At 44.8% G+C, this 22,005-nt stretch overlaps 1 protein-coding gene across 2 annotated transcripts; it reads left to right on the top strand.

Annotated features, from left to right (window-relative positions):
* The first annotated feature begins 260 nt into the window (after positions 1–260).
* Positions 261–1,666, top strand: C10H6orf15 (chromosome 10 C6orf15 homolog). Of its 2 annotated transcripts, none has more exons than XM_004324202.2 (2): positions 261–389; positions 623–1,666. In XM_004324202.2, exons 1-2 carry the CDS (start codon positions 311–313, stop codon positions 1,477–1,479), a joined length of 936 nt encoding a protein of 311 aa, XP_004324250.2. In that variant the 5' UTR covers positions 261–310; the 3' UTR covers positions 1,480–1,666. The 2 variants fall into 2 exon arrangements, with proteins under 2 accessions (XP_004324250.2, XP_073643941.1); XM_073787840.1 differs by having other exon boundaries at positions 308–461.
* The last annotated feature ends 20,339 nt before the right edge of the window (positions 1,667–22,005 follow it).

Below are 22,005 nucleotides of genomic sequence, written 5' to 3'. Positions count from 1 at the left end.
TTGGGACCCCAAGGGTGAAGGTCCTCATGTGCCTGGTGTCAGCAGCCAGGAAGGGTAGGGCTGGCAACGAGTGATGAGCTGTGAGCCAGGACACCTGGGTTAGGAAGGGGTGGGGAGCTTGAGGAGAGGAGCAGGGTGGGAACACCCAGCTTCCCTGAGTCATTCAAGTGACATCTGTTGCCACAGAATGAATTAGGAACGAGGGTGGAACGTAGAGCTATATTGTTTCCACAACCACTGGCTCAGCCTGTTTCTGATGTCCCCCACCCACTAACAGGATAAAGGGCTGGCTGTCTTGAGGCTGAGGGAGATGCAGAGCGAGATGCAGGGCCATGTCGCAGGGAGCCGGGCTCCTCTGGGCCTGCTTCTGGTCTGTCTTCATCTCCCAGGTATGGAGGCTGTGGCAACCTTTGGGCAGGAGCGGACTGGTGGTCCTCGGGGAACTGGGACTGAGGGAAGAGGTAAAGGTGGGAGTGTGTACAGTTGGGTCCCTGAGGGAGGAAAGAGTTGGCACAGGCAAAGTGAAGGGACTTGAAGCAAAGGGAATCAGGGAGTCAGGGAAGGGAGGGCACTGAGACTAAATATCTGGTCCACTGGTTGCCTCCTCTTCCCCTTCCCTCAGGCCTCTTTGCCCGGAGCATCGGTGTGCTGGAGGAGAAATTTCCCCAAGACTTGGGGATCAACCTGCCTCTGCTTGAACGACCTTCCTTGACCAGCCCCTCCAACTTGGAACATCCTCAGCCCAAACCAGACCCTGAGCCTAATGATTCGGCAAGGGCTCCTCTGGAGCCCAATGCTTCTCCATCACCTGGCTCTCAACCTGCAGGAGGTGCTGGGGTACAGATGTGGCCCCCATCTGGGGAGCTGCCCTACATGGATTCCTGGTCCTCGGAGGACCCTTGGCCGATGATGCCTGCTGTGTTCGAGGACTACGTGGGAGAAGAGCTGCCTGAAGAACCGTCCTACTTTTCTAGTGAGGCTGCCCTCCCTCCAGGCAGTGGGCCTTTTCTTGCAGAGCCCTTTGCATACCCCGCGGACCCCTCACCCGAGGCTCCACTCCTCCCCCAGGACTCTGAGTCTAGAGGGCCACTCCACTCTACTGTGCTGGACGTCCCGAGAAAAATCCTTCCCCGACCCCGTCCCGGGTCTCTCCTCAATTGGATTCCATGGTCACTTCTGCCTGGTTTCCCCTGGGGGGCCCTGAGTCCCAGTGTACCCTGGGGAGGTGGAGGTCCTGGCACTGGATGGAGACCCTTTTACCCTGTGGGAAACCGGGGTAACATTAATCCATACCCAAGTACTAGCTGGGGGTATCCAGGTGCCAGAAGGAAGACTATTAATTGGTATCCAGGTACTAGCAGGAAGAATATTTATCTACACCCAGGCAATAATCAATTTCCTCCCGGAGTTCTCCGTGCTCCTGGCTCTTATAGGAGCATCCCAGACAGCTTTCCCAATCCTCAAAACCCTGAGTCATAATGGAGTTAGGAGAATGACAGAGCGGGGGCAGCCCTAAGTTAGAAGTCAGAGAGGGGAGTCCTGCTCCCTCCCCTTGCAGTATGAGCTAAATCAAGATCCTATCAGCTGTTTTCTAGCGTCCTCTCCACTTTCACTGCCTCCCTGCTCCCCATATGCTGATCTCCAATAAAACACAGCACTTACTGAATCCGCTTCTTGTCAGTGTCTTTGTTTCTGGGTGCAAACTGGAGTTTTGTCCATCCCCATTTTCTAGTCATCCTCATGTCCCTCTAGGGTCCTCCTGACACTCTCTTGCTATCCCCATCCTTTGCAAAAGATCAAAGCCCAGGTGTTTGAGGGTGGGGCCTTGTGGTCTCATCTGCGCCAAGTGGGAGAGCTGGTTCTAGAATAGTCCTGGAATCTGAAAAGGGGAGGAGGGGCAGCAGGACTAACTGAGGTGGCACCTGTGGCAGGAGGCAAGGATGAGGTCCAGGAGGTTGGTACCAGGACCAAGTGGGGAATGAATTCAAATCTTTGATTCAGAGACACAGAGGGTCAGAGAGAGTCATTTTTGTCTATGCTTACCTTTTCTTCCCAGAAAGTTACGGTTCTTGGAAGTGGAAGAGGCATTGATCTCCCTTACACGCATCACTTGGTACACTGTGCCCCAGAGAACCACAGACTTTGGGCATTTGCTGAACAAATAGCAGACCTCAATAGAGGAAGAAAGGAAAGGGAGAAGGGACAGGGAGAGAGAAACTTGGAGCCAACAGTCCTGCCTATGGCTGCATTTGATGCGTTTATTCTCAAGTGATGACACAGTCTCTTCTTTTGGTCACACTACCCTCCCTTTGGTTTTCCCAGGAGCTCAGTATCCTTGTACAGGAGTTGGAGTGGGGTGAGGAAGGGTCATTCTAAGAAAGTGCAGAAGGAAGTTAACAGAAGCTGGTGGGGGTGATGGGGTTTCCAGGGGGCACACTTCTGGTGTCCACCCATGTCTTCCCATCACCAGTCACACCGCCCTCTATCACCCCAACCTCCTCCCCCAGTTCTTTCCCACCCTGGACTCTCACTTTCTCCCTGTCCTGGGGCAGGCAGTTCTGTTTTCAGCACCTGTCTCTTCCACAAGCCCAAGCTCATTCTCAGGCTTGGTCTCATTTCTGTCTGTCCCTCTTTCTGGCTGCCTCCCTCTCACTCCTATTTGCACTTTTAAATTCTGTGTCAGCACTCCCCTCCTCTGTTCCCCACAAGCACCACGGGAAAGGGACTTTGCTTGTTCACTGCGGAACTCCCAGCACCACGGACAGCGTCTGGACCAAGGTCAGCACTCAGCAAACACTGAGTCAACGCACTCGCACTCTCTCTCTGACTCCCTTGTTTTCTCTCTTCTTCCACTTTATTCCTGAGCCACAGGGCTGCACACAGACTCCCATCTGTACTGCTACCATACCCTTCTCAGAGCCTCACTGACATCTCCCTAGAAACCCCACAAAACCCTTCCTAGCTTGGGAATGCTCTGTACATTCCATTCTTTCACCTTCATTAACAACTGTGAGGAAGAGGTTGTAAGATAAAGAAACTGAAGCTCAGAGAGATTAAGCAATTTACACAAGGTGACATAGCTAACACGTGACAGAGTCAGTGACTCAAACCAAATTTTTCTATGTGTCCAGGGAGTGTTCAAGTATATTATGCAATTAACAAAAACCCATCTAATTTTTAATGAGTACTTGCTATGTGCCAGACTCTGGACGAGTTGCTTTCACAACACCCTTCCAGCTAATTGCCACAACAATCCCATTGTGTAGGCACTGCTGGGCCCATTATACAGGTGGAGATACTGAGGCCCAGAGAGGGAGGTGAGCCAAGGCTGACAGAGGTAACACTGAGCCGGGGGAGTGCAGTTCATCCACTACTCGCTGCTGATGGATGGTCCCAGGTAGCCGTGGTCAGCTTTGTCGGACTGGTCTTTGCTTTAGGGCTAGTTGTTGCTATTAAAAAAAAAAAAAGTGAGATTGGTCAGTAATCTGTGATATAATAAATGTCCTAAGGTCTGCAGTGGGAGCTGCTGCTCATATACAGATTTTTACATTTTTATTAGTGGTTAATTGGTGGAAGTAGCTGCTGGAGTAGCAGGAGTCATTTCTTGAAGGTTCTACAGTAGAGAGAGCACTTGGCTGGAAGTTGGAAGACAAGGTTCCCCTTCCATGTGCCCACACAGCTCTCTCTGCTGTGACAATTTGGGCTGGTCATTTGCCTCTGCAGACCTTAGTTTTCTCATCTGTAAAATGGGATGACAGCAGATGTCCAATCTACCTCGCAGGATTGTTATGAAACTTAATTAAGATAATGATAGGACTTCCCTGGTGGTGCAGTGGTTAAGACTCTGCGGTCCCAATGCAGGGGGCCCAGGTTCGTTCCCTGGTCAGGAAACTAGATCCCACATGCATGCCACAACTAAGACTGGGCCACAACCAAATAAAAAAAAAAATGATAATAAATAAATAAATATTAAAAAAAAGGTAATGATAAAGTGCATTAGAGACTGAAAAATGGAGCAGGTGTAAGGGCCTGATTATAATGCAAAATGTTGTCTCAGTGAGGCAGTCCTGGTGGCGTCTCAGAGAAGGAGAGTTCTCAGCCCACAGTGGGCTGGTCAGGGTAGTGGCCGTAGTTGACTTCACGGTTGACTGTTGAGTGTGGTGTGATGCTTCCCCCTGGGAATTACACTCAAGAGAATTATTCCAAGATCAAGAAGGGAGAGTTGGCTCCTCCTTGAATTATTTCATTCCTCAAACAAACTTGTGTTCTCTCAGACGTTTTTCACTTACACACACACTCTCGGGTGATTGTAATAATGGCGTCCTTTATCACATATTTACCATGAACAAAATGTGTTACAGGGTTATCTCAACTCTCACAACAATTCTAGGATGTACTTACTCTGATTATTTCTATTTTACGGGTGAAGAGACTGAGGCTCAGCAAGGTTAGGTAACTTGCTGAAGGTCACACAGCCAGTAAGAGGTGGAGCTTGGGTATGGTACCACTTGGAAACCACAAGCAAAGTTGGGCAAACTGCACAGAGCAGGTGAAAGCAAGATTCTCCAGCCCCTACAGTTTAATCACCACCTGGAGTCCTTCCTCTGACACGTCCATTTTCAGCCATTTTCATGTCATCTGAAGACCAGCAGCCAGACTGTGCTTTTGTCTCTCCAGACCAAATGCCTGCCTCTTGTGTTCCTCTCATTCCACTGGAAGGATGTCCCCTATTGCCTTTTTATACCTCTTTCTTTCTTTCTTTTCTTTTTTTTTTCTTTCATTGTTTGGCAGCTCACGGGATCTTAGTTCCTCAACCAGGGATAGAACCCGCGCCTTCGGCAATGAAAGCATCGAATCCTAACCACAGGACCACCAGGGGACTCCCTCTACCTCTTTCTAGGTCTGCTTTCTCCCTTTGCTGTCAGGAAACTGGTAAACACATCAGGAAGACACTTTTATGAGCCCAGATTGTCACACGTGAGAGTGAGCACACCAGCCCTCGGGAAGATTGGTCATATGCCAGGGTTTCTAGTTCTGTCCACTCACAGAATATCCTGGTCAAGGAGGCCTGTACAGTCCAGGGGAGGGATAGTGGGAGGAGAATAGGTGTTTCAGGTCTTAGAGGCATGGTCGTGGCCAGGGTAGGAAGGACGGTTTTCACATTCTCAGTAGCAATGACTGTTCGGGGTTGTTATTGTCCCCACAGAGATCAGTGGGGTGGATATGGCTTATCCTGAGGTGGTAGTAAAGTTGGTGCTATACCTGCTGTTTGGTTTAAAGCAGTGGGCTAGGGGCTTCCCTGGTGGCGCAGTGCTTGAGAATCCGCCTGCCAAAGCAGGGGACATGGGTTCGATCCCTGGTCCGGGAAGATCCCACATGTCGTGGAGCAACTAAGCCCGTGCACCACAACTACTGAGCCTGCGCTCTAGAGCCCATGAGCCACAACTGCTGAGCCCGTACGCCACAACTACTGAAGCTCGCGCACCTAGAGCCCATACTCCGCAACAAAAGAAGCCACCGCGATGAGAAGCCCACCCACCGCAAAGAAGAGTAGCCCCCGCGCACCGTAACTAGAGAAAGCCCACGCGCAGCAAGGAAGACCCAACGCAGCCAAAAAGAAATAAATTTATAAAAAAAATAAATAAATAAAGCAGTGGGCTAGGTTGACGTGAAATAATTTCTGGTCTAATAGGGTCTCCAGTTAGGCAAGCCCCACTGTGGAAAGGTGGTAGAAACAAGTTGTGAACTAGTTTTGAGACCATTTAATCTTTCTTGGCCTCAGGAAGGCAGTTATGACTGATTGAGCGGAAGCCGTTTTCTTTGGCATGTTTCTCAGTGTTCCTCTGTCTCCTCTCTATGTACCTTTTTGCGGTGCTTAACTGCTCCCTGGCTACCCAGGACAATCCATCAGGATTCCCCTCTGGCTGGTCTGACCATTCATCCCATGCACTGGACTTTCCCCCTTGCCTCACCCCCATCAAAACCCACCTCTCCTGTACCCCACTTCCTTGGGGCTCTCTGTTCACTGTGACATTGTAAGATGCTGAATTCAGAAGAACTGACTCTGTTAGTGATGAACAGGGGCGAAGATGATGAGCCTAGAAAGATAAAACCAATCTACTATGTTAGTGGGCCCTTAATTATCTGACCCCAGCCTCCCCTCCTGGAACACACCGCCATTGTCTAAAGGACTTTAAGGCATTTCTGTGTAATGTAAAGTTTATCACCCTTACGAGTTTGTTAAACAATTAACATTTAAGCACAAAACAACCTTCCTCTGCATACTAGTTACATAACTACTACCTCAAAACTTACAGATTTAATAAACCAAATTTTATTCAAACATTGACATTGTTTCACACTTAAACCAATTTAAGCATTTAATTCAGATCTCAAGTCTGATGTGTGAGATTCTCTTAAATGTCTTAACCCCCCCAAGCAGCAAACAAACACAAAAGTTATTATAACATTTACAAAACCAATCACTTCACTTCCACTAAAAATCAGTTATGAAAGCCTCGTTCCATGGATTTAAGCTTATTTCTTTTTTTATTCCTTAAATTCTTTTTATTTTTTAAAAAACCCTTATTTTTTTCCCCGTTGCCATAATGCATTTTTATTTTTTAAACTTATTTCTTTATTCTCCTTCTCTTTCCTCTTCTATTCTTGGGTTGGGTTGCCTTTCTAGGATGTCAGTATTTTCTCTTTTTATCCCATCCTGAGGTTTCAATAAACTTAGGAATGGCATTGTGACCACTTTAGTCTTGTCTGGACACGAGACGTGGTCGCACAGCTTATGATTCAGATCTGGGCTGCTGATCCCCAGCATGAGCTGTGGCTCTTTCTTCCTCCTCCCCGCCCCTCTTCCTCTTTCTCCTTTCCTCCTCCTCCTTTTTCTCTTTCTCCTCTTCCTTCTTCTAATTAAAGAAGACTAGTTGAGTCAATAAAACTTAAAAAAAAAACTTTCTTGAGATATTAATTTACACACCATACAATTTGCCCATTGAAAGTCTATACTTCAGTTTTCAGTATACTCACAGAGTTGTGCAAACATCACCACAATCAATTTTAGAACGTTTTCATTGTTCCCCAGAGAAAGTCCGTGCCCATTAGCAGTCACTCCCCATTCCCCTTCCCCTAGCCCTAGGCAACCACCACTCTACTTTCTGTCTCTATGCATTTACCTATTCTGGACATTTCATATAAATAGAAAATACAATATGTAGTCTTCTGTGACTGGCTTCCTTCACTTAGCACAATGTTTTCAAGGTTCATCCATGTTGTAGCAGGTATCAGCACTTCATTTCTTTTTATTGTTGAATTCTCTATTATTTCATTGTATAGGTACAACACACTGTATTTATCCATTCATCCGTTGATGGATATTCTGAGCAGTTTTCACTTTTTGGCTATCATGTATCATGGTGCTATAAACATGTGTGTGCAAGTATTTGTGTAGACATGTATTTTCATTTCTCTGGAGTATATACCTAGGAGTGACTTTCTGGGTCACATGGAAACCCCATGTTAAGCCTTTTGAGGAACTGCCGAACCGTGATTCTCCAAAGCTGCTTCACCATTTCACATTCCCACCAGCTGTCTATGAAGATTCCAATTTTTCCATATTCTTGTCAACAGTTGTTATTATCTGTCTTTTTATTAGAGCCTGCCTAGTGGCTGTGAAACTGTATCTCACTGGAGAATAAAACTCTTTTTAAGTGTATAGATTTTAGAATTTTGCAATGCGGGTCTCTCACTGTTGTGGCCTCTCCCGCTGCGGAGCACAGGCTCCGGACGCGCAGGCTCAGCGGCATGCGGGATGCGGGATCTTCCCGGACTGGGGCACGAACCCGTGTCCCCTGCATCGGCAGGCGGACTCCCAACCACTGCGCCACCAGGGAAGCCCGATTAAGAAGACTTTTAATGTCACCAAGAGGCTGAAGGAGAGGAACACACCCTGGACCAGGTTGTGTGTGAGAACAAAGCAGAGGCACAGAGTCAGCTCACTGTAGAGACTCTGAAGTCATTAGATTGGGACAGGATTACGTGCTCAGTGATTTCTGCACCTGGCTAGGTCTGTTTGAGCTATAGTCATTCAGGGTGAGACCATATTCAACCCTGTTACGGGTTGAATTATGTCCCTCTATGTTGAAGTCCTGACTCTGGGTACCTATGAATGTCATCTTATTTGGAAATAGGGTCTTTACAGAAGTAATCATGTTAACATGAGATCATTAGGGTGGGGCTTAATCCAATAGGACTGGTGTCCATATAAAGAGGAGGAAATTCGGACACAGACACACACAGAGGGAAGACAATGTAAAGACATAAGGATAATGTCACCTACAAGACAAGGAACGCCTGAGACTACTGGAAGCAAGGAGAGAGGCATGGAACAGATAGATTCTCAGGGCCTTCAGAAGGAACCAACTCTGCTGACACCTTGGGTTCAGATTTCTAGCTCCAGAACAGCGAGACAACAGGTTTCTCTTGTTTAAGACACCCAGTTTGTGATGCTGTGTAGGGCAGCCCTAGCAACTATGCAAACCCTTTAACATACACCTCCTTCACCTGCCACCTCTCCAGTCTTCTCTCCAGGATCACCCGAGTTGTTACCAGTCATCTGCAACTCAGTTCAGTGGACTCTAAGATAACTTGCTTGAGAGCAGGTTACACTGTTCACTCATTTAGCTGTCAACATTGCACACTTACTATGTCAAGGCACTGGGGCTACAGTAGGGAACACGACTCACATGGTCCCTTCCTCCTGGACCTTACAGGCTAACAGGGGTGAAAAACACATCACATGTTTACATGAAGAATACTGAATTTAAAACAGTGATATGTTATAGAGCAGGGCAGTCCCGTGTGTGTGTGTGTGTGTGTGTGTGTGTGTGTGTGTGTGTGTGTGTGTGTGTGAAGGGGCTTGCAGGATCGTGGCAGGGCAGGCACCTTCCAGGCAGAAGGAGCAGCTGTGTAGGACTTCCCTGGTGGTCCAGTGGTTGGGACTCTACGCTTCCAGTGCAGGGGGCGTGGGTTCGTTTCCTGGTTGGGGAACTAAGATCCCACATGCAGAGCGGCCAAAAAAAAAAAAAGAAGAAGAAGGAACAGCTGTTTGAGGAGGGGAGGCACTGGAGCAGATCCTGCGGGGCCTTGTAGGCCCTCTTAGAGATTTGGGGTTTGGGGGTTTTATCCATATCTGAAGAACCATGAGAATTCAGAGGTTGAAGCAGGGGAGAAACATATTTACCTTTCAAAGTGATTTTTCAGAGTGGAGAAGGGATTGAAGGGGAGTGAGTGTTGATGAGCTAAGGGGGAGATTTTGATGATGGAGGAGCTTCAATAATGTGAGAAATGGGTGCAAAAAAGAGCTTCAGATTTGTTGGCTGCTGACTCCAGCTGGGCAAGTCACCCGGAGAGGAAATGACTCCTCAGAAGCCTTCAGGCGGCCTGGCACAGTGAGTGTTTCGTGCACAGGGAGGTGCTTTTATTTAATTATTAAATTCGTTTCCTGTTTGTGCCCTTCTTTCTCACGTGGGGATCCTCATGGCCTCTGGCCTTGGTGGTTACAGCCATCTCCTAATTGGCCTCTTACCCACAGGCCTTGTCTCCTGCAGCCCATCCTAAGGTCAGCTCGAGCTGGGGAGAGGGGAGAACAGGGAGGTATTGTTTAAAAGGTATAGACTTTCAGATTTACAAGATGTAAAGGGTTATGGTGATGGATGGTGGTGATGGCTGCACAACAATGTGAATGGTTTTTGGTTTTTTTAAAATTAATTAATTATATTTATTTATCTCTGGCTGCGTTGGGTCTTCGTCGCTGCCCGCAGGCTTTCTCTAGTTGTGGCGAGCGGGGGCTACTCCTCGTTGCGGTGCGCGGGCTTCTCACTGCAGTGGCCTCTCCCGTTGCGGAGCACGGGCTCCAGACACGCGGGCTTCAGTAGTTGTGGCACGTGGGCTCTAGAGCGCAGGCTCAGTAGTTGTGGCGCACGGGCTTAGTTGCTCTGTGGCATGTGGGATCCTCCCGGACCAGGGCTCAAGCCCATGTCCCTGGGATTGGCAGGCAGATTTTTTTTTTTTTTTTGCGGTACGCGGGCCTCTCACTGTTGTGGCCTCTCCCGTCGCGGAGCACAGGCTCCGGACGCGCAGGCTCAGCGGCCATGGCTCACGGGCCCAGCCGCTCCGCGGCATGTGGGATCTTCCCGGATCGGGGCACGAACCCGTGTCCCCTGCATCGGCAGGCGGACTCTCAACCACTGCGCCACCAGGGAAGCCCTGGCAGGCAGATTCTTAACCACTGCGCCACAAGGGAAGCCCGTGAATGTTTTTAATATTACTGAACTGTACACTTAAAAATGGCCAAGATGGTGAATTTTATGTTATGTGTATTTTAATACAATTTTTTAAAAAGTCAGCTCTAGTCAGGCCACTCCCCTGCTCAAGTATCAGCTGGTTGCAGAGCCTGGAACTTGCACTGAAGGTGATTACCATGTGGCCAACTGGCCCCCTGGATTCTGGCTTCCTCCGTTCCTCACCCTGATCCCTGGGCCCTGCTCTAGGCCAGGGCGGACACTACTGGAGGAACTCAGAGAGTGGCTTTAGAACCAGTGAATGCATGTAAACAAGCAAGTACCTGGCCCCTGCCCAGCACCTGGCCCAGCGGCCAGCCCTCAAGCCCTTGGCCGCCCCGCACCTTTGCTCCCGTCACCCACCCCCCTCCTCAGTGAAAATCAGGAAAGAAAAAAAAAAAAAGGTACCCAGAAAAAAGAAAATAATGGAGACGTACAGCTTGATCTCTTTTTTAGACGGTATATTCATGGAGAAAGTTCCTTCAGGGTGTTATTCAGCAGTTACTCCCTGGTGGTGGAAGCTTCTCAGATTTTTACTTTGTAACCATAGGCACCGTTTGAACTTTTTCAAGGAGCATATACATACAATACTAGGTTTACAATGAAAACAAAGAAACCAAACCAACAAACAAACCAACCCCTCTGCAAATGACTCCTTGTTCAAGAAGTCTTTCCTGACCCCTCACTGAACTCCTCTGCCCTGTGCCTTTCTCATGACATTGAATAATTATGGTTGTAACTACTGTAAGTAATGGGCCAGGCACTAAACTCTCCAAATCTGTTTCCTAATCTGTAAAAGGGGGGATAGTCAGAGATCCCATGGGATCATGAGATCCCATAGAATTGCTGAGATGACTCAAGCAAATAATTGCATGTTAAATGCTGACCATAGTATCTGCCACAATAAGAACTCAATAAACTTTTGCTGCTGTTACTATTATTACAATTTTCTCTAATTCCAAACAACCATCCAAGGTAGGCATTATCAACAATATAAATGATGAATTCTCTTGCTTCATTTTATATGAGGTAAACCCCTCTGTAATGCTTTCCAAGGGAAGACAAGAGGAAGGAACCAGCACTGAGGAAAGACAGAGAGTACTAGGCAGCTTACTGTCAGAACACATTCATTCTGGCCGTCGTTGCTGCTGACCCGGGGCAGGTTAGAGCAGCTCTCGAAGTTTTTATAAAACGGAGATAATAATATCGCTCCCCAACTTGTATGGATTCAACGAGACGACTCATGTAAATCACTTAGCACCGCTGCTACAACTATTGCCATTTCTGTTGCTGCCCAATCTATAGCCATTAATTATCCTCACTACAATTCTGCGAGGTGGGTAAGATCACTAACGTTTTTAAGACGGGAAGTGGGGAAACCTGCGCTCCTGTCACTCCGCAGACTTCCACTAGAGGGAGGCCGAGGCAGGGGATGCGTGGAGGAGCCAGGGCTTTGGGTAGCTTTGTAAGCCAGAACAAGCAGCAACAGTGGGGAATAAAAGCAAACACTGATGCTCTTACTGAGTAAGTGTGAAGCCCCAGAGTTTTAAAAGTACTAGCCAGAGGGCTTCCCTGGTGGCGCAGTGGTTGAGAGTCCGCCTGCCGATGCAGGGGATGCGTGTTCGTGCCCCGGTCCGGGAAGATCCGTGAGCCGTAGCCGCTGAGCCTGCGCGTCTGGAGCTTGGAGGAAGAGCCTATACCCCTGTCAGCAGCCAGAAGAAGTGACAGGGACTTGGGGTTCCAGGTCCCACGCCAGGAGGCTGAGGACACCCAGTATGTTTGTGGGGTCCACCCTGGACTGGGGAATCAGCTGTTATGGCCTTGAGATCTGATCCTCCCTGGGGCCAAAATCTTTAGTCATTTAATGGGGAGAAAAACGTCCATGTCAGCGTGTATTTTGGGTAACAATTCAAACTTCAAACTTGACACTGGATGGGATGCCAACTTGTGTGCCCAGCCCTGGCCTGCTGCTGAGAGCCCAAGGAGACCCTGGGCAGGTGGTAAGGAGGTCAAAGGGGAGCTCAGGTCTCCTGTCATCAGCACTGTGGCCACACGGGGCGCCACCACTCTGCTCTCTCCTATTCAGCACAGCGCGGGAGAGGATGGGCTGTGGTCTGTCAGAAAGAGATGGCTGCCCTGGAGGCTGGACAGCAATGGGGGGATGAAGATGCCTTCTGAGCAGCTCCTGGGGGTGAGGCAGAGATTGGAGGGGAGGAGGGCCCTGGAGCCCTGCTGTGTCTGAGGTTTCCATCTTTTCTCTCCACAACTCCTCTCTCCAGCTCATTCATGAAAACACCCTGGAAAACTCAAAGTCAATAATTGTTTCTTCCACTCCCTGTTTGTTTCTGGTGGATATCTGAAAAAATATATATTTTTTAATTTTACTATAGTTCGAGATTTACAAAAAAGTAGCAGAGTTAGTAGAGAGTTCCTGTAAATCCCACACTCAATTTCTCCGTGTTAACATCTTACACCACTATCATACATTTGTCACAGCTAATGAAGCAATATTGATACAATATTACTAAAAACACCCGAATTTATTTGGATTTCATTAGTTTTTCTTTTTCCTGATCCAGGATCCTATCAAAGACACATTATATTAAGTCCCAATCATGTCTCCTTCAGGCTCCTGTGGTTGTGCCAGTCCCTCAGAGGTCCCTTGTGTTTGATGACCTTGATGTTCTTGAGTATTCCTCAGGGATATTGTAGAATGTCTCTCTATCTGAGTTGGGTTTTGGGGAAGAGTACCACGGAGATGAAGTGACATTCTCCACATATAAAGGGTATATACTGTCCACTGGAATGTCACTAATAAGTTCACCTCATCACCCAGCTAAGGTACATTTCCCAGGTTTTGCCTTGTGAACTTCTATTTTTACTTCCCTACTTTCCGTACTGTAGCCTTTAGAAGGAAGTCACTACGTGCAGCCCACACTTGAGGGGCGCTCTGCTATAAACTTTGGTGTGCCGGGGTTTGTGCATATATAAGTTTTCAGATGAGTTGCATGAGGACTAGAGCGCTCAGTAGACTGGATGGAGGGTCTATGTGCAGCTTTATAAGAAACTGCTGACCATCATTTCTAGGGGCTGTGCTGCTTCGTATTCCTGCCCCAGTGAGTGAGGGTTTCTGTCGCTCCACATCCTGGACAGCACTTTGTATCATCAGTTCTTGGATTCTAGCTATTCTAATAGGTGTGATGATACATCATTTTTTTAAATTTACATTTCCTAATAATATATGATGTTGAGCATCTTTTCATATGCAGTTCCATGGATAGATCTTCTTGAAGAGGTGTGTGTTCAGACTTCCCTTCATTTTAAAATTGTTTTCATATTATTGAGTTTAAGCATTCTATGTATATTCTAAAACAAGTCCTCCATCAGATATGTGAATTTGCAAATAATTTCTCCCAGTCTGTGGCCTGAGCTCTTTTACTGACATAACAGTATTCATTAATGCAGAGTTATATTTGGGGAGAAGGAAAATGAGAAATTGCCAACCGCAGTGGTTTCCAAGTAGAGGACTTGGGCAAATGGGGGACGACAGGGAGAACATAAATTATTTATTTTGTATACCCCTGAGTATCTTTTCAGTCCCCTTCTGTGTAGGTAAATATGCTTTCAAAAATTACATTAAAATCCCTTGCACTTGTAAAACACCTGACAGATCCTCTTAAGATCGTGCATTAGGACACACATTCTCTACTTTGGCACCCAAAGTCTTTTAACTGAGCTATTCTGCCACAGAAATTCCATTACTGGAGAAGATGGGCTGGATTGTAGGGAGAATTCTGCTCACTGAAAATAGCTGAAAATGCCATGTAAAATATAAAAACCATCTTAAAAGCATCAAAGAGGTGACAAGGTCCTAATAAGTGACCACCCCGAAAAAAGAAGGGAAAAATCCTGCTTGACCTCCAAAGAAAACATGGTCCTGAGAAAAGGAGAAAAGGCTGTGTGAGTTCACTGCCCAGAGCTCAGGCACGGAGCCCGGCACGTCCAGCTCTGTGCCCACAGCTCTTCACTTTTTCTGCCCACTTGCCTTCCTTTTAAAAATTTAAACAAAGCTTTTGAATTCTTATCATGATGTATATGTGTAACGTATAATATAGGATATAATGTATGTTCACTGTAAGGCAAGTAATAAAGTGTCGAAAGTGATAAATGACAAAGGAAAAAGAATGTAATCCTCACATTTGCAGATATTTTGTTGCATTTTTCTTTCGTTTCTTATACATCCTCCTGTTGTTGCCCAAGAGCTGGAAATTTCTCTAAGCTGAACAGCCCAGACCTCAGTGGCCCCCACCCTGCACGCTCCAGATGCCATTTCCCAGTCAGCTCACCCTCACACCCCTGAGAGGGCGATTTCTCATTTCCTCCTTTCCCCTCAGACCCCGCCACTCATCCCTCACTCCCTGTTCTTAATGATGAGCTTTTCTTTTTTAACTCAGAAAAAAAAAGCACTCAGGTGAGAATTACATCCTCCTTCTCCACTATTCCCACATCTGCACCTGTATCTCACCTTCCCACCAGTGATGATGGATGGTCCCTTACTGTCTACGCCTGCCCCTCAGCGTGGGTACAGGATCCGACTCCATCCTCCCGTGTCATCAGTTTCCCACTCTCTTGCTCCTTCATCCCTGCCTACAAACATGCTGCAATTCCTCCCATTAAAATTAATGAAACAAAAATAAATAAATCAAAACAAAATTCTCCCATAAACATCCACCACTCTGTGTACAGTTTCCTTCCAACTGCTGCTCCATTTCTGTGACTCTTCTTAACAGAACAATTCCTAAGGCCAAAGGCCATTGTCTCATCTACTAGGTTGTCTTTTTTATTTTTAGCTAATGGATATGTGCACGTAGTTTTAAAAAGTAAAATACTTCTACAAGACTTGATATCTAGACCGATGTCCCCAATCTTCCATGTCCCCCTTCTCTTGAATCTCAGAGAGAAGCTCTTTTAGTTCTTAAGCTGGTTCTCTAATTGTTTCTTCTATGTCTCTAAAATGCATGCCTTTAATACTCCTTTGCTTTCAGTTTTATGTATCATCTTTAGTTAATTGGTTTTTCTTTCATACACCCCTGTCTTCCCAAAATAGTTATAACTTATAATTATAAATCTATCAGTTTTGTAATTTTGATTAGCTCTCTGTGCAATATTTGCCTTATGATGATGACGGAAATGCTAGTCACAAGTGAGCATTTAGTAGACGGTGATTACTTTTCTTGAATGGATATTTAAGATTTCGCTGGAATAAATAATGTCTTACTTTGGTTGTACTGATTTTTTTTTTTTTTAGTTTATTTGCCTGCTTTGGGTCTTCATTGCTGCATGTGGGCTTTCTCTAGTTGCAGCGAGTGGGGCTACTCTTCGTTGCGGTGCGCGGGCTTCTCATTGCAGTGGCTTCTCTTGTTGCGGAGCATGGGCTCTAGGTGCGCGGGCTTCAGTGGTTGCAGCAGGCGGGCTCAGTAGTTGTGGCTCACGGTCTTAGTTGCTCCGCAGCACGTGGGATCTTCCCAGACCAGGGCTCAAACCCTTGTCCCCTGCACTGGCAGGTGGATTCTTAACCACTTCGCCACCAGAGAAGCCCCATATTGTACTCATTTTAAATCATTCTAAAACTCTGCGCAGAATCTAAGTCTTTCTGAATACATTCAAGCACATTGGATATTCCACCAACTTCACTTCTTTGCACAGACTCTCCCACAGCCCTCCATGCTGCCACACGGAGACTGGTTCCCTGCACACCTGGGGCAGAGCTGACGTCCCGGATCTTCTTCTCCTCATTCTGGGCAGCCCTCTGCCTCTCTCTCCTACTGTATAATTTTACAAGGCTTCCCTGTTGCCTGGATCCCATGTTTCCCTGTTGTTGGTTTTCTCCATCATTTCCCCCGCACTTTGTCTAACAGTATCCTGAAGAAGGGAACATGGAAAGGAAAACATTGTAACTCTGATATGTCTTAGGCTACCCTAGGACTTACTCTCATCTTGACTCAATATAGAACTCTGTGTTGGAAATACTGATTTTTTTCCTTAGAATTCGGAAGGCATTGCTTCACTGTCTTCTAGCCTCCAGGCCCATGTTTTTTGCCTCTTGAAGTTTTCAAGGTCTCTCTTCTTTTCCATCCTTTCTGCAATTTCACTGTGATGTTTCTTAGCATCTGTCTGTTTTCATCTACTGCAGTTAAGAGTTTGCTTAGGCCATTTCAGATGTAAATTTTTGTCTGTAAACTCCGAGAGGTTTTCTTGAAAATTTTTTTTATTATTTCCTACTCTCCCTTATTTTTGAAACTTGTATTGCTTACTCGCTGGAATCTCTTGATTGATAGAGGAATATTCTTATAGGTCTTCTCTCCTCCTTGCCATTACTTTTCTATTCCTATTACTTACTGTGAGTATGACTGTAATTTTTCAATTCATCTACTGAATTATACACTTCTATGACATTATTTTTAATTTCAAAGAGCCCTTTTTGGTTCTATGATTTTATATAATTGTATAGAATTCTGTTTTTGTTTAATATACCATATATCTTTTACATCTTTCAAATATTATTGCTGACAGTGGTAGGGGAGCTGTCAGGTCTCTTGGTTATCTACTTTCATAATATCATGAACTTCTTCCTCACAGCACTTAGCTCAGTAGTGATTTACATTTATCTTTGTCATTTCTGTCCATCTCCCTCACCACAGTGCCTGTCGCACATCACCCAGGTCCTAACTGTTGTTCTTCATTTTTTCTCCAGTGTCTCCAGATCCTGATTGAAGGTGGCCTTGACATATACATTCCTTAACCTCTCTGAGTCTCCACTTCTGTGTCTCCTCTCTCTGAGTCTCTCTCTCTGTGTCTATACAAAGGCATCACATGTTGGGTGCCTCATGGGTTTGCTTTTTGTTTTAATTAATTAATTAATTAATTTATTGGCTGCACCAGGTCTTCATTGTGGCATGCGGGATCTAGTTCCCTGACCAGGGTTCGAACCTGGGCCCCTGCATTGGGAGCTTGGAGTCTTAGCCTCTGGACCACCAGGGAAGTCCCCTCGTGGGTTTGCTTTGAGGAATAAATTTGACCCACTATGTAAATCACATGGCATTATTGCTTTAATTCTTATTTAGTGTTCCCCTATTCATAGTTACCATCATTGCAATGACTATAGCTTTTAGATTTTTTCCATTCTTTGCTTTTTTAAACCACAATTCAAGAAACATCCTTGAATATATATTTTTGAGAACATGTGTGATTATCTTCGCAGGATAAATTTCTGAAAGAGAAATTTCTACGTCATAATGTAAACATATTGAAGGCAACCCTCCTACACTGTTGGTGGGAATGTAAATCGGTACATCCACTAGGGAGAACAGTATGGAGGTTGATTAAAAAAGTAAACATACAAGTACCATGTGACCTAGCAATCCCAATCCTGGGCCTAGATCCGGAGAAAACCATAGTTTTAAGAGACACGGGCACCCCAACAATCATGGCAGCACTATGTACAATAGCCAAGACATGGAAGCAACCTTAGTGTATAAGGACAGATGAATGCATAATGAAGATAGGATACATATACACAATGGAATATTACTCAGCCATAAAAAGGATGAAATAATGCCATTTCCAGCCACAAGGAAGGAAGCGAAACAGGAAAAGACAAGTATCCTATGATATCACTTACAGGTGGAATCTAAAAATGGATACAAATGAACTTCTTTACAAAAGAGAAACAGCCTCACAGACTTAGAAAAGAAACTTACGGTTACCAAAAGGGAAAGGTGGTGGGCAGGGAAAAATGAGCAGGTTGAGATGAACATATACACACTACTATTTATAAAATAATCAACAAGGACCCACTGTATAGCACAAGGAACCCTACTCAACACTCTATAATAACCTATATGGGAGGAGAACCCAAAAAGGACATATATACGTCTATGCATAAGTGAGTCAAGTTGCTGTACACCTAAGAAAACAAAACACCCCGCAACATTGTAAATTACCTATACACCAATACAAAATTAAAAAAAAATTTTAAATGTAAATATACTGAAATTGAGACGTTTTGCATACTGACCTTTAAACTTTTTGTACCAGTTTTCAATCCCATCAATCTTTATGACAGTATATTCTCCCTAAATTCCTGTCAATACTCTCCTCATACTATTATCTTTGCCAAGATGATAGATTTTAACTTATTCCCATTTCTTATTCCAGATTTGCATTTTTCTTTACATTTATTTGTTATATATTTGTTTGACATTTGCATTTCTTATTTTCCAAATTGTTTTCTAATACACTTTAATTATATTTTGTTTGGGATTTAGTTATTTTAAACACTGAATTCAGGAAGGACAAAGCAGCCTCCAACATCAGAAGCTGGTCTGACGTTTACCTTAGGCCTCAGCGTTGCCAGAAGCTGGGCTGGTGCTCACCACGCAGCCGTGTTCTTCTCCTGTTGGACATATGTCACCTCACAGAACATCAACATCAGACAAGGACACCTGAGACCATGACACAGTGAGACAAAACAAGACCACAACATCATTTTGTCCAAGCACAGACCAAACAAGGCAGCACTATGCACCTCACAATGTATCAAACCTCTCCCTGTGCTGATACCAGCGACCACGGCTTCTTTCCAATCACAGCTGCATCCTCACTCTAGTCTTTCCTCCTTACAGGGAAGATTCACTGACATGCCCGGTCATAGAATTGCCCCCACTTCCTGACAACACCCAATGTAGAGTGAGCCCCTCCTCCATACACCCTCCTCAAAATCACCCAACCAGAGCCCACTTCCTGTATATGTTCTATCTAGATAGGTGTTCTATCTAACACCTCACACTAAGACACCGTGGTCCCCGATGGTGTGTCATCTCCCTCGCTGCATCCAGTAATAAATCCAACTTGTTTGCCCACAGATGTTCTCCTGGTGGTCTTTGGCTGAAAAACATTGCTACCTGTTTGTCAATGTTTTTGTCTTTGAGTTTGACAAGGGCATGTGTTAGTATCTTTGTGAATGTCTGGTTGACATAAAGAAAATATATGATTTTTTAGCGGTTTTTCACCTTTGGGTCATACAACTCTACATTCCCCAAATGTAAAAAATTCAAGTATTTTTTTGTCTAGGAGAGAGGGGTCCAAGGGTGAAGGGAAACAGAACTGATTGAATTTGGGGGGAACGAATAGCAGGAGCAGTCAGTAAAGAATTCTAAGCTGGTGGATTCTAAGGTTTACATCTCCTGCTTTATCATTTCACAAGTATGTACAGGTCCTGCAAGGTATTTGATATATGCTGTGTTCAGTGAATACTTTCTCTTGGGCTAAGTGAAGACTTCAGTGTCTGCTTATATTTACCAGGTTAATGAAAAGAACAGCAAGAGCTCAAGGTTATAAAGACAAGAATTAGCCCAGCGATGGGCAGTCTTGAACACATACGACCTTAAGGTTATAAACCACCGTGTCCTTAATGTGTGAACACTCTAGTTGTTAAAATACATGTTAATGAAACTTTCTGCGCATGCTGCATTTTAAGGATATATCTAAGACCCACATAGACAAATCCATGATTTCCATGTGAAGGTTATTTTAATATGCATCAACTTATGAGTCACACAGTATCTTTTTGGGGGAAGAGACTGGAAATTAAGAACATTATAGATATGCAATGCCCAATAGGCTAGCTACTAGCCACATATTTAATGTTATTTAAACTAAATAACATTAAGGTGCTCAGCACAGTAACCACTTTTGAGGTGCTAAATAGCGACCTGTAGCTAGTGGCTACCTGATTTTGACAGTACAGATATAGAACAATTCCTTCACCACAGAACATTCTATTGGACAGGACTGCTCTTCATGGTTTCTGGGCCTCAAGTCAGATACAATGGACCCATGAAATGGCCAATATTATTTCTCTTAGAGATGATGTCAGATTTCTGTCTGCGATATGAATACATACTTAGCTGGTGTGTAAAAAACCAAACTAGGTTATGAGTGGGTACGGTGCCTTCAGGCACAAACTGTTTCCAGGTTCAAAGGGGAAACACCTGTCCCCCTACCTCCCTTCCCAGACTGAGGACACTCTCTGGGATCAATTTCCAAGGGGTGAGTTCTCTCCTAGAGGAGCCCCAGGGGCAGGGCCCTCAGCTAAGTGTGGGGAGGCAGGGAGTCCAGCTCAGGGAGAGGGCTTCTCCAAAACGAAGAGGAGGCAAAAGCAAGGGTCAGTTAGGAGATTTTTCCAGGTTTATTCGAACAGCAGTTCTCAGAGTGTGATCTGTGGAACCCTTGAAGTCACTGAGACCCTTTCATGAGATCCATGAGGTGAAACCTACTTTCATAGCATTACTAAGATATTATTTGACTTTCCATTATGTTGACATTTGCTTTGAGGTATAACTTAGCAGTGATGGAGACTACTGTAGCAAACTGCAATATAATTATTTTCACCACAACTTACTTGCAGAAAAAAAAAAGCAGGTTTGCTTTAAAACATTCTGGTTGATGCATTACAAATTTTTATCTTTCCTTAATAAGCTATAATGGAAAAGAAAATGAAAAAGAATGTATATACACATGTATAGCTGAATCACTTTGCTGTACAGCAGAAATTAACACAACATTGTAAATCAACTATACCTCATTAAAAAAAACTTTAAAAAATACATAAAAATTCTTTTGTTTCCTAAATCATCCTTAAATCCACTTTTTTTTTTGGCCACGCCCCACAGCATGTGGGATCTTAGTTCCCTGAACAGGGATTGAACCCTTGAACCCAGGCCATGGCAGTGACACCTTTGAGTCCTAACCACTGGACGGCCAGGGAACTACCTTAAATCCACATTTTAAAAGTACCTTCTAAGATGACATGGGAAGTACCCATCAAGCCCTTCTGCTACATTCCAAAGTACTATGTCCCAAGGAAAATAATTTGTGTGACCTGAACTACCCTCTTCTTCATGGAATACAATGTTTACTTGAAAGAATGAATGACCCTGGAAGATCTATATAACTTAGTGAAGCAACGTATTAGTTTTTTAAAATCTTACCTTAGTCCAAGAGACATTCAATGTGCAAAATAGGGTTATGGAGCTTAACGTAACAGAATAGGAAATAGTTAATAATATTGTTTCAGGTCCACTTTGCAAATAACCTTTGAGAAGCTACCACTTGTGTAGTTTTCGTTTTGTATCAAAGACTAACATCCATGACTGTCTGAAAAGGTTTTTGAAAATACTACTCCTACATATCTGTGGGCCTGTTTATTTTCATAGACTTCAATCAAAAGAACGGATTCATTGAAGAAGCAAACATGAACATCCAGGGGTCTTCTAATGAGACAGACAAGAAACAGAGAGACTTGCAAAAATATAAAAATCTGAAAAGCTCCACTTTTCCCACTACCGTGTTTATTTTGGGAAGTAGTTATTTTTCATATTAAATCATGGGTTATTAATATTATTCTAAATAAATTAATTTAAAAGTTTTAAACTCTATTATTTCTACTTTGGAAAGTACCGACAGAAGTATCCACATAAAATTATCTGGGGGGTCGTCACTAGTTTGTAAGACTGTATAAATATTCTGACCACAATGCTGTGAAAATCGCTGACTACACAGTCCCTGGGCCAGGACTCAGGGAGACACTGTGACA

The sequence above is a fragment of the Tursiops truncatus genome, chromosome 10 (genome assembly GCF_011762595.2).
Source record: "Tursiops truncatus isolate mTurTru1 chromosome 10, mTurTru1.mat.Y, whole genome shotgun sequence".
NCBI lineage: Eukaryota > Metazoa > Chordata > Mammalia > Artiodactyla > Delphinidae > Tursiops > Tursiops truncatus.
Note: the sequence above shows the minus strand (reverse complement) of the source record. Positions and strands in the feature narration are given on the sequence as shown.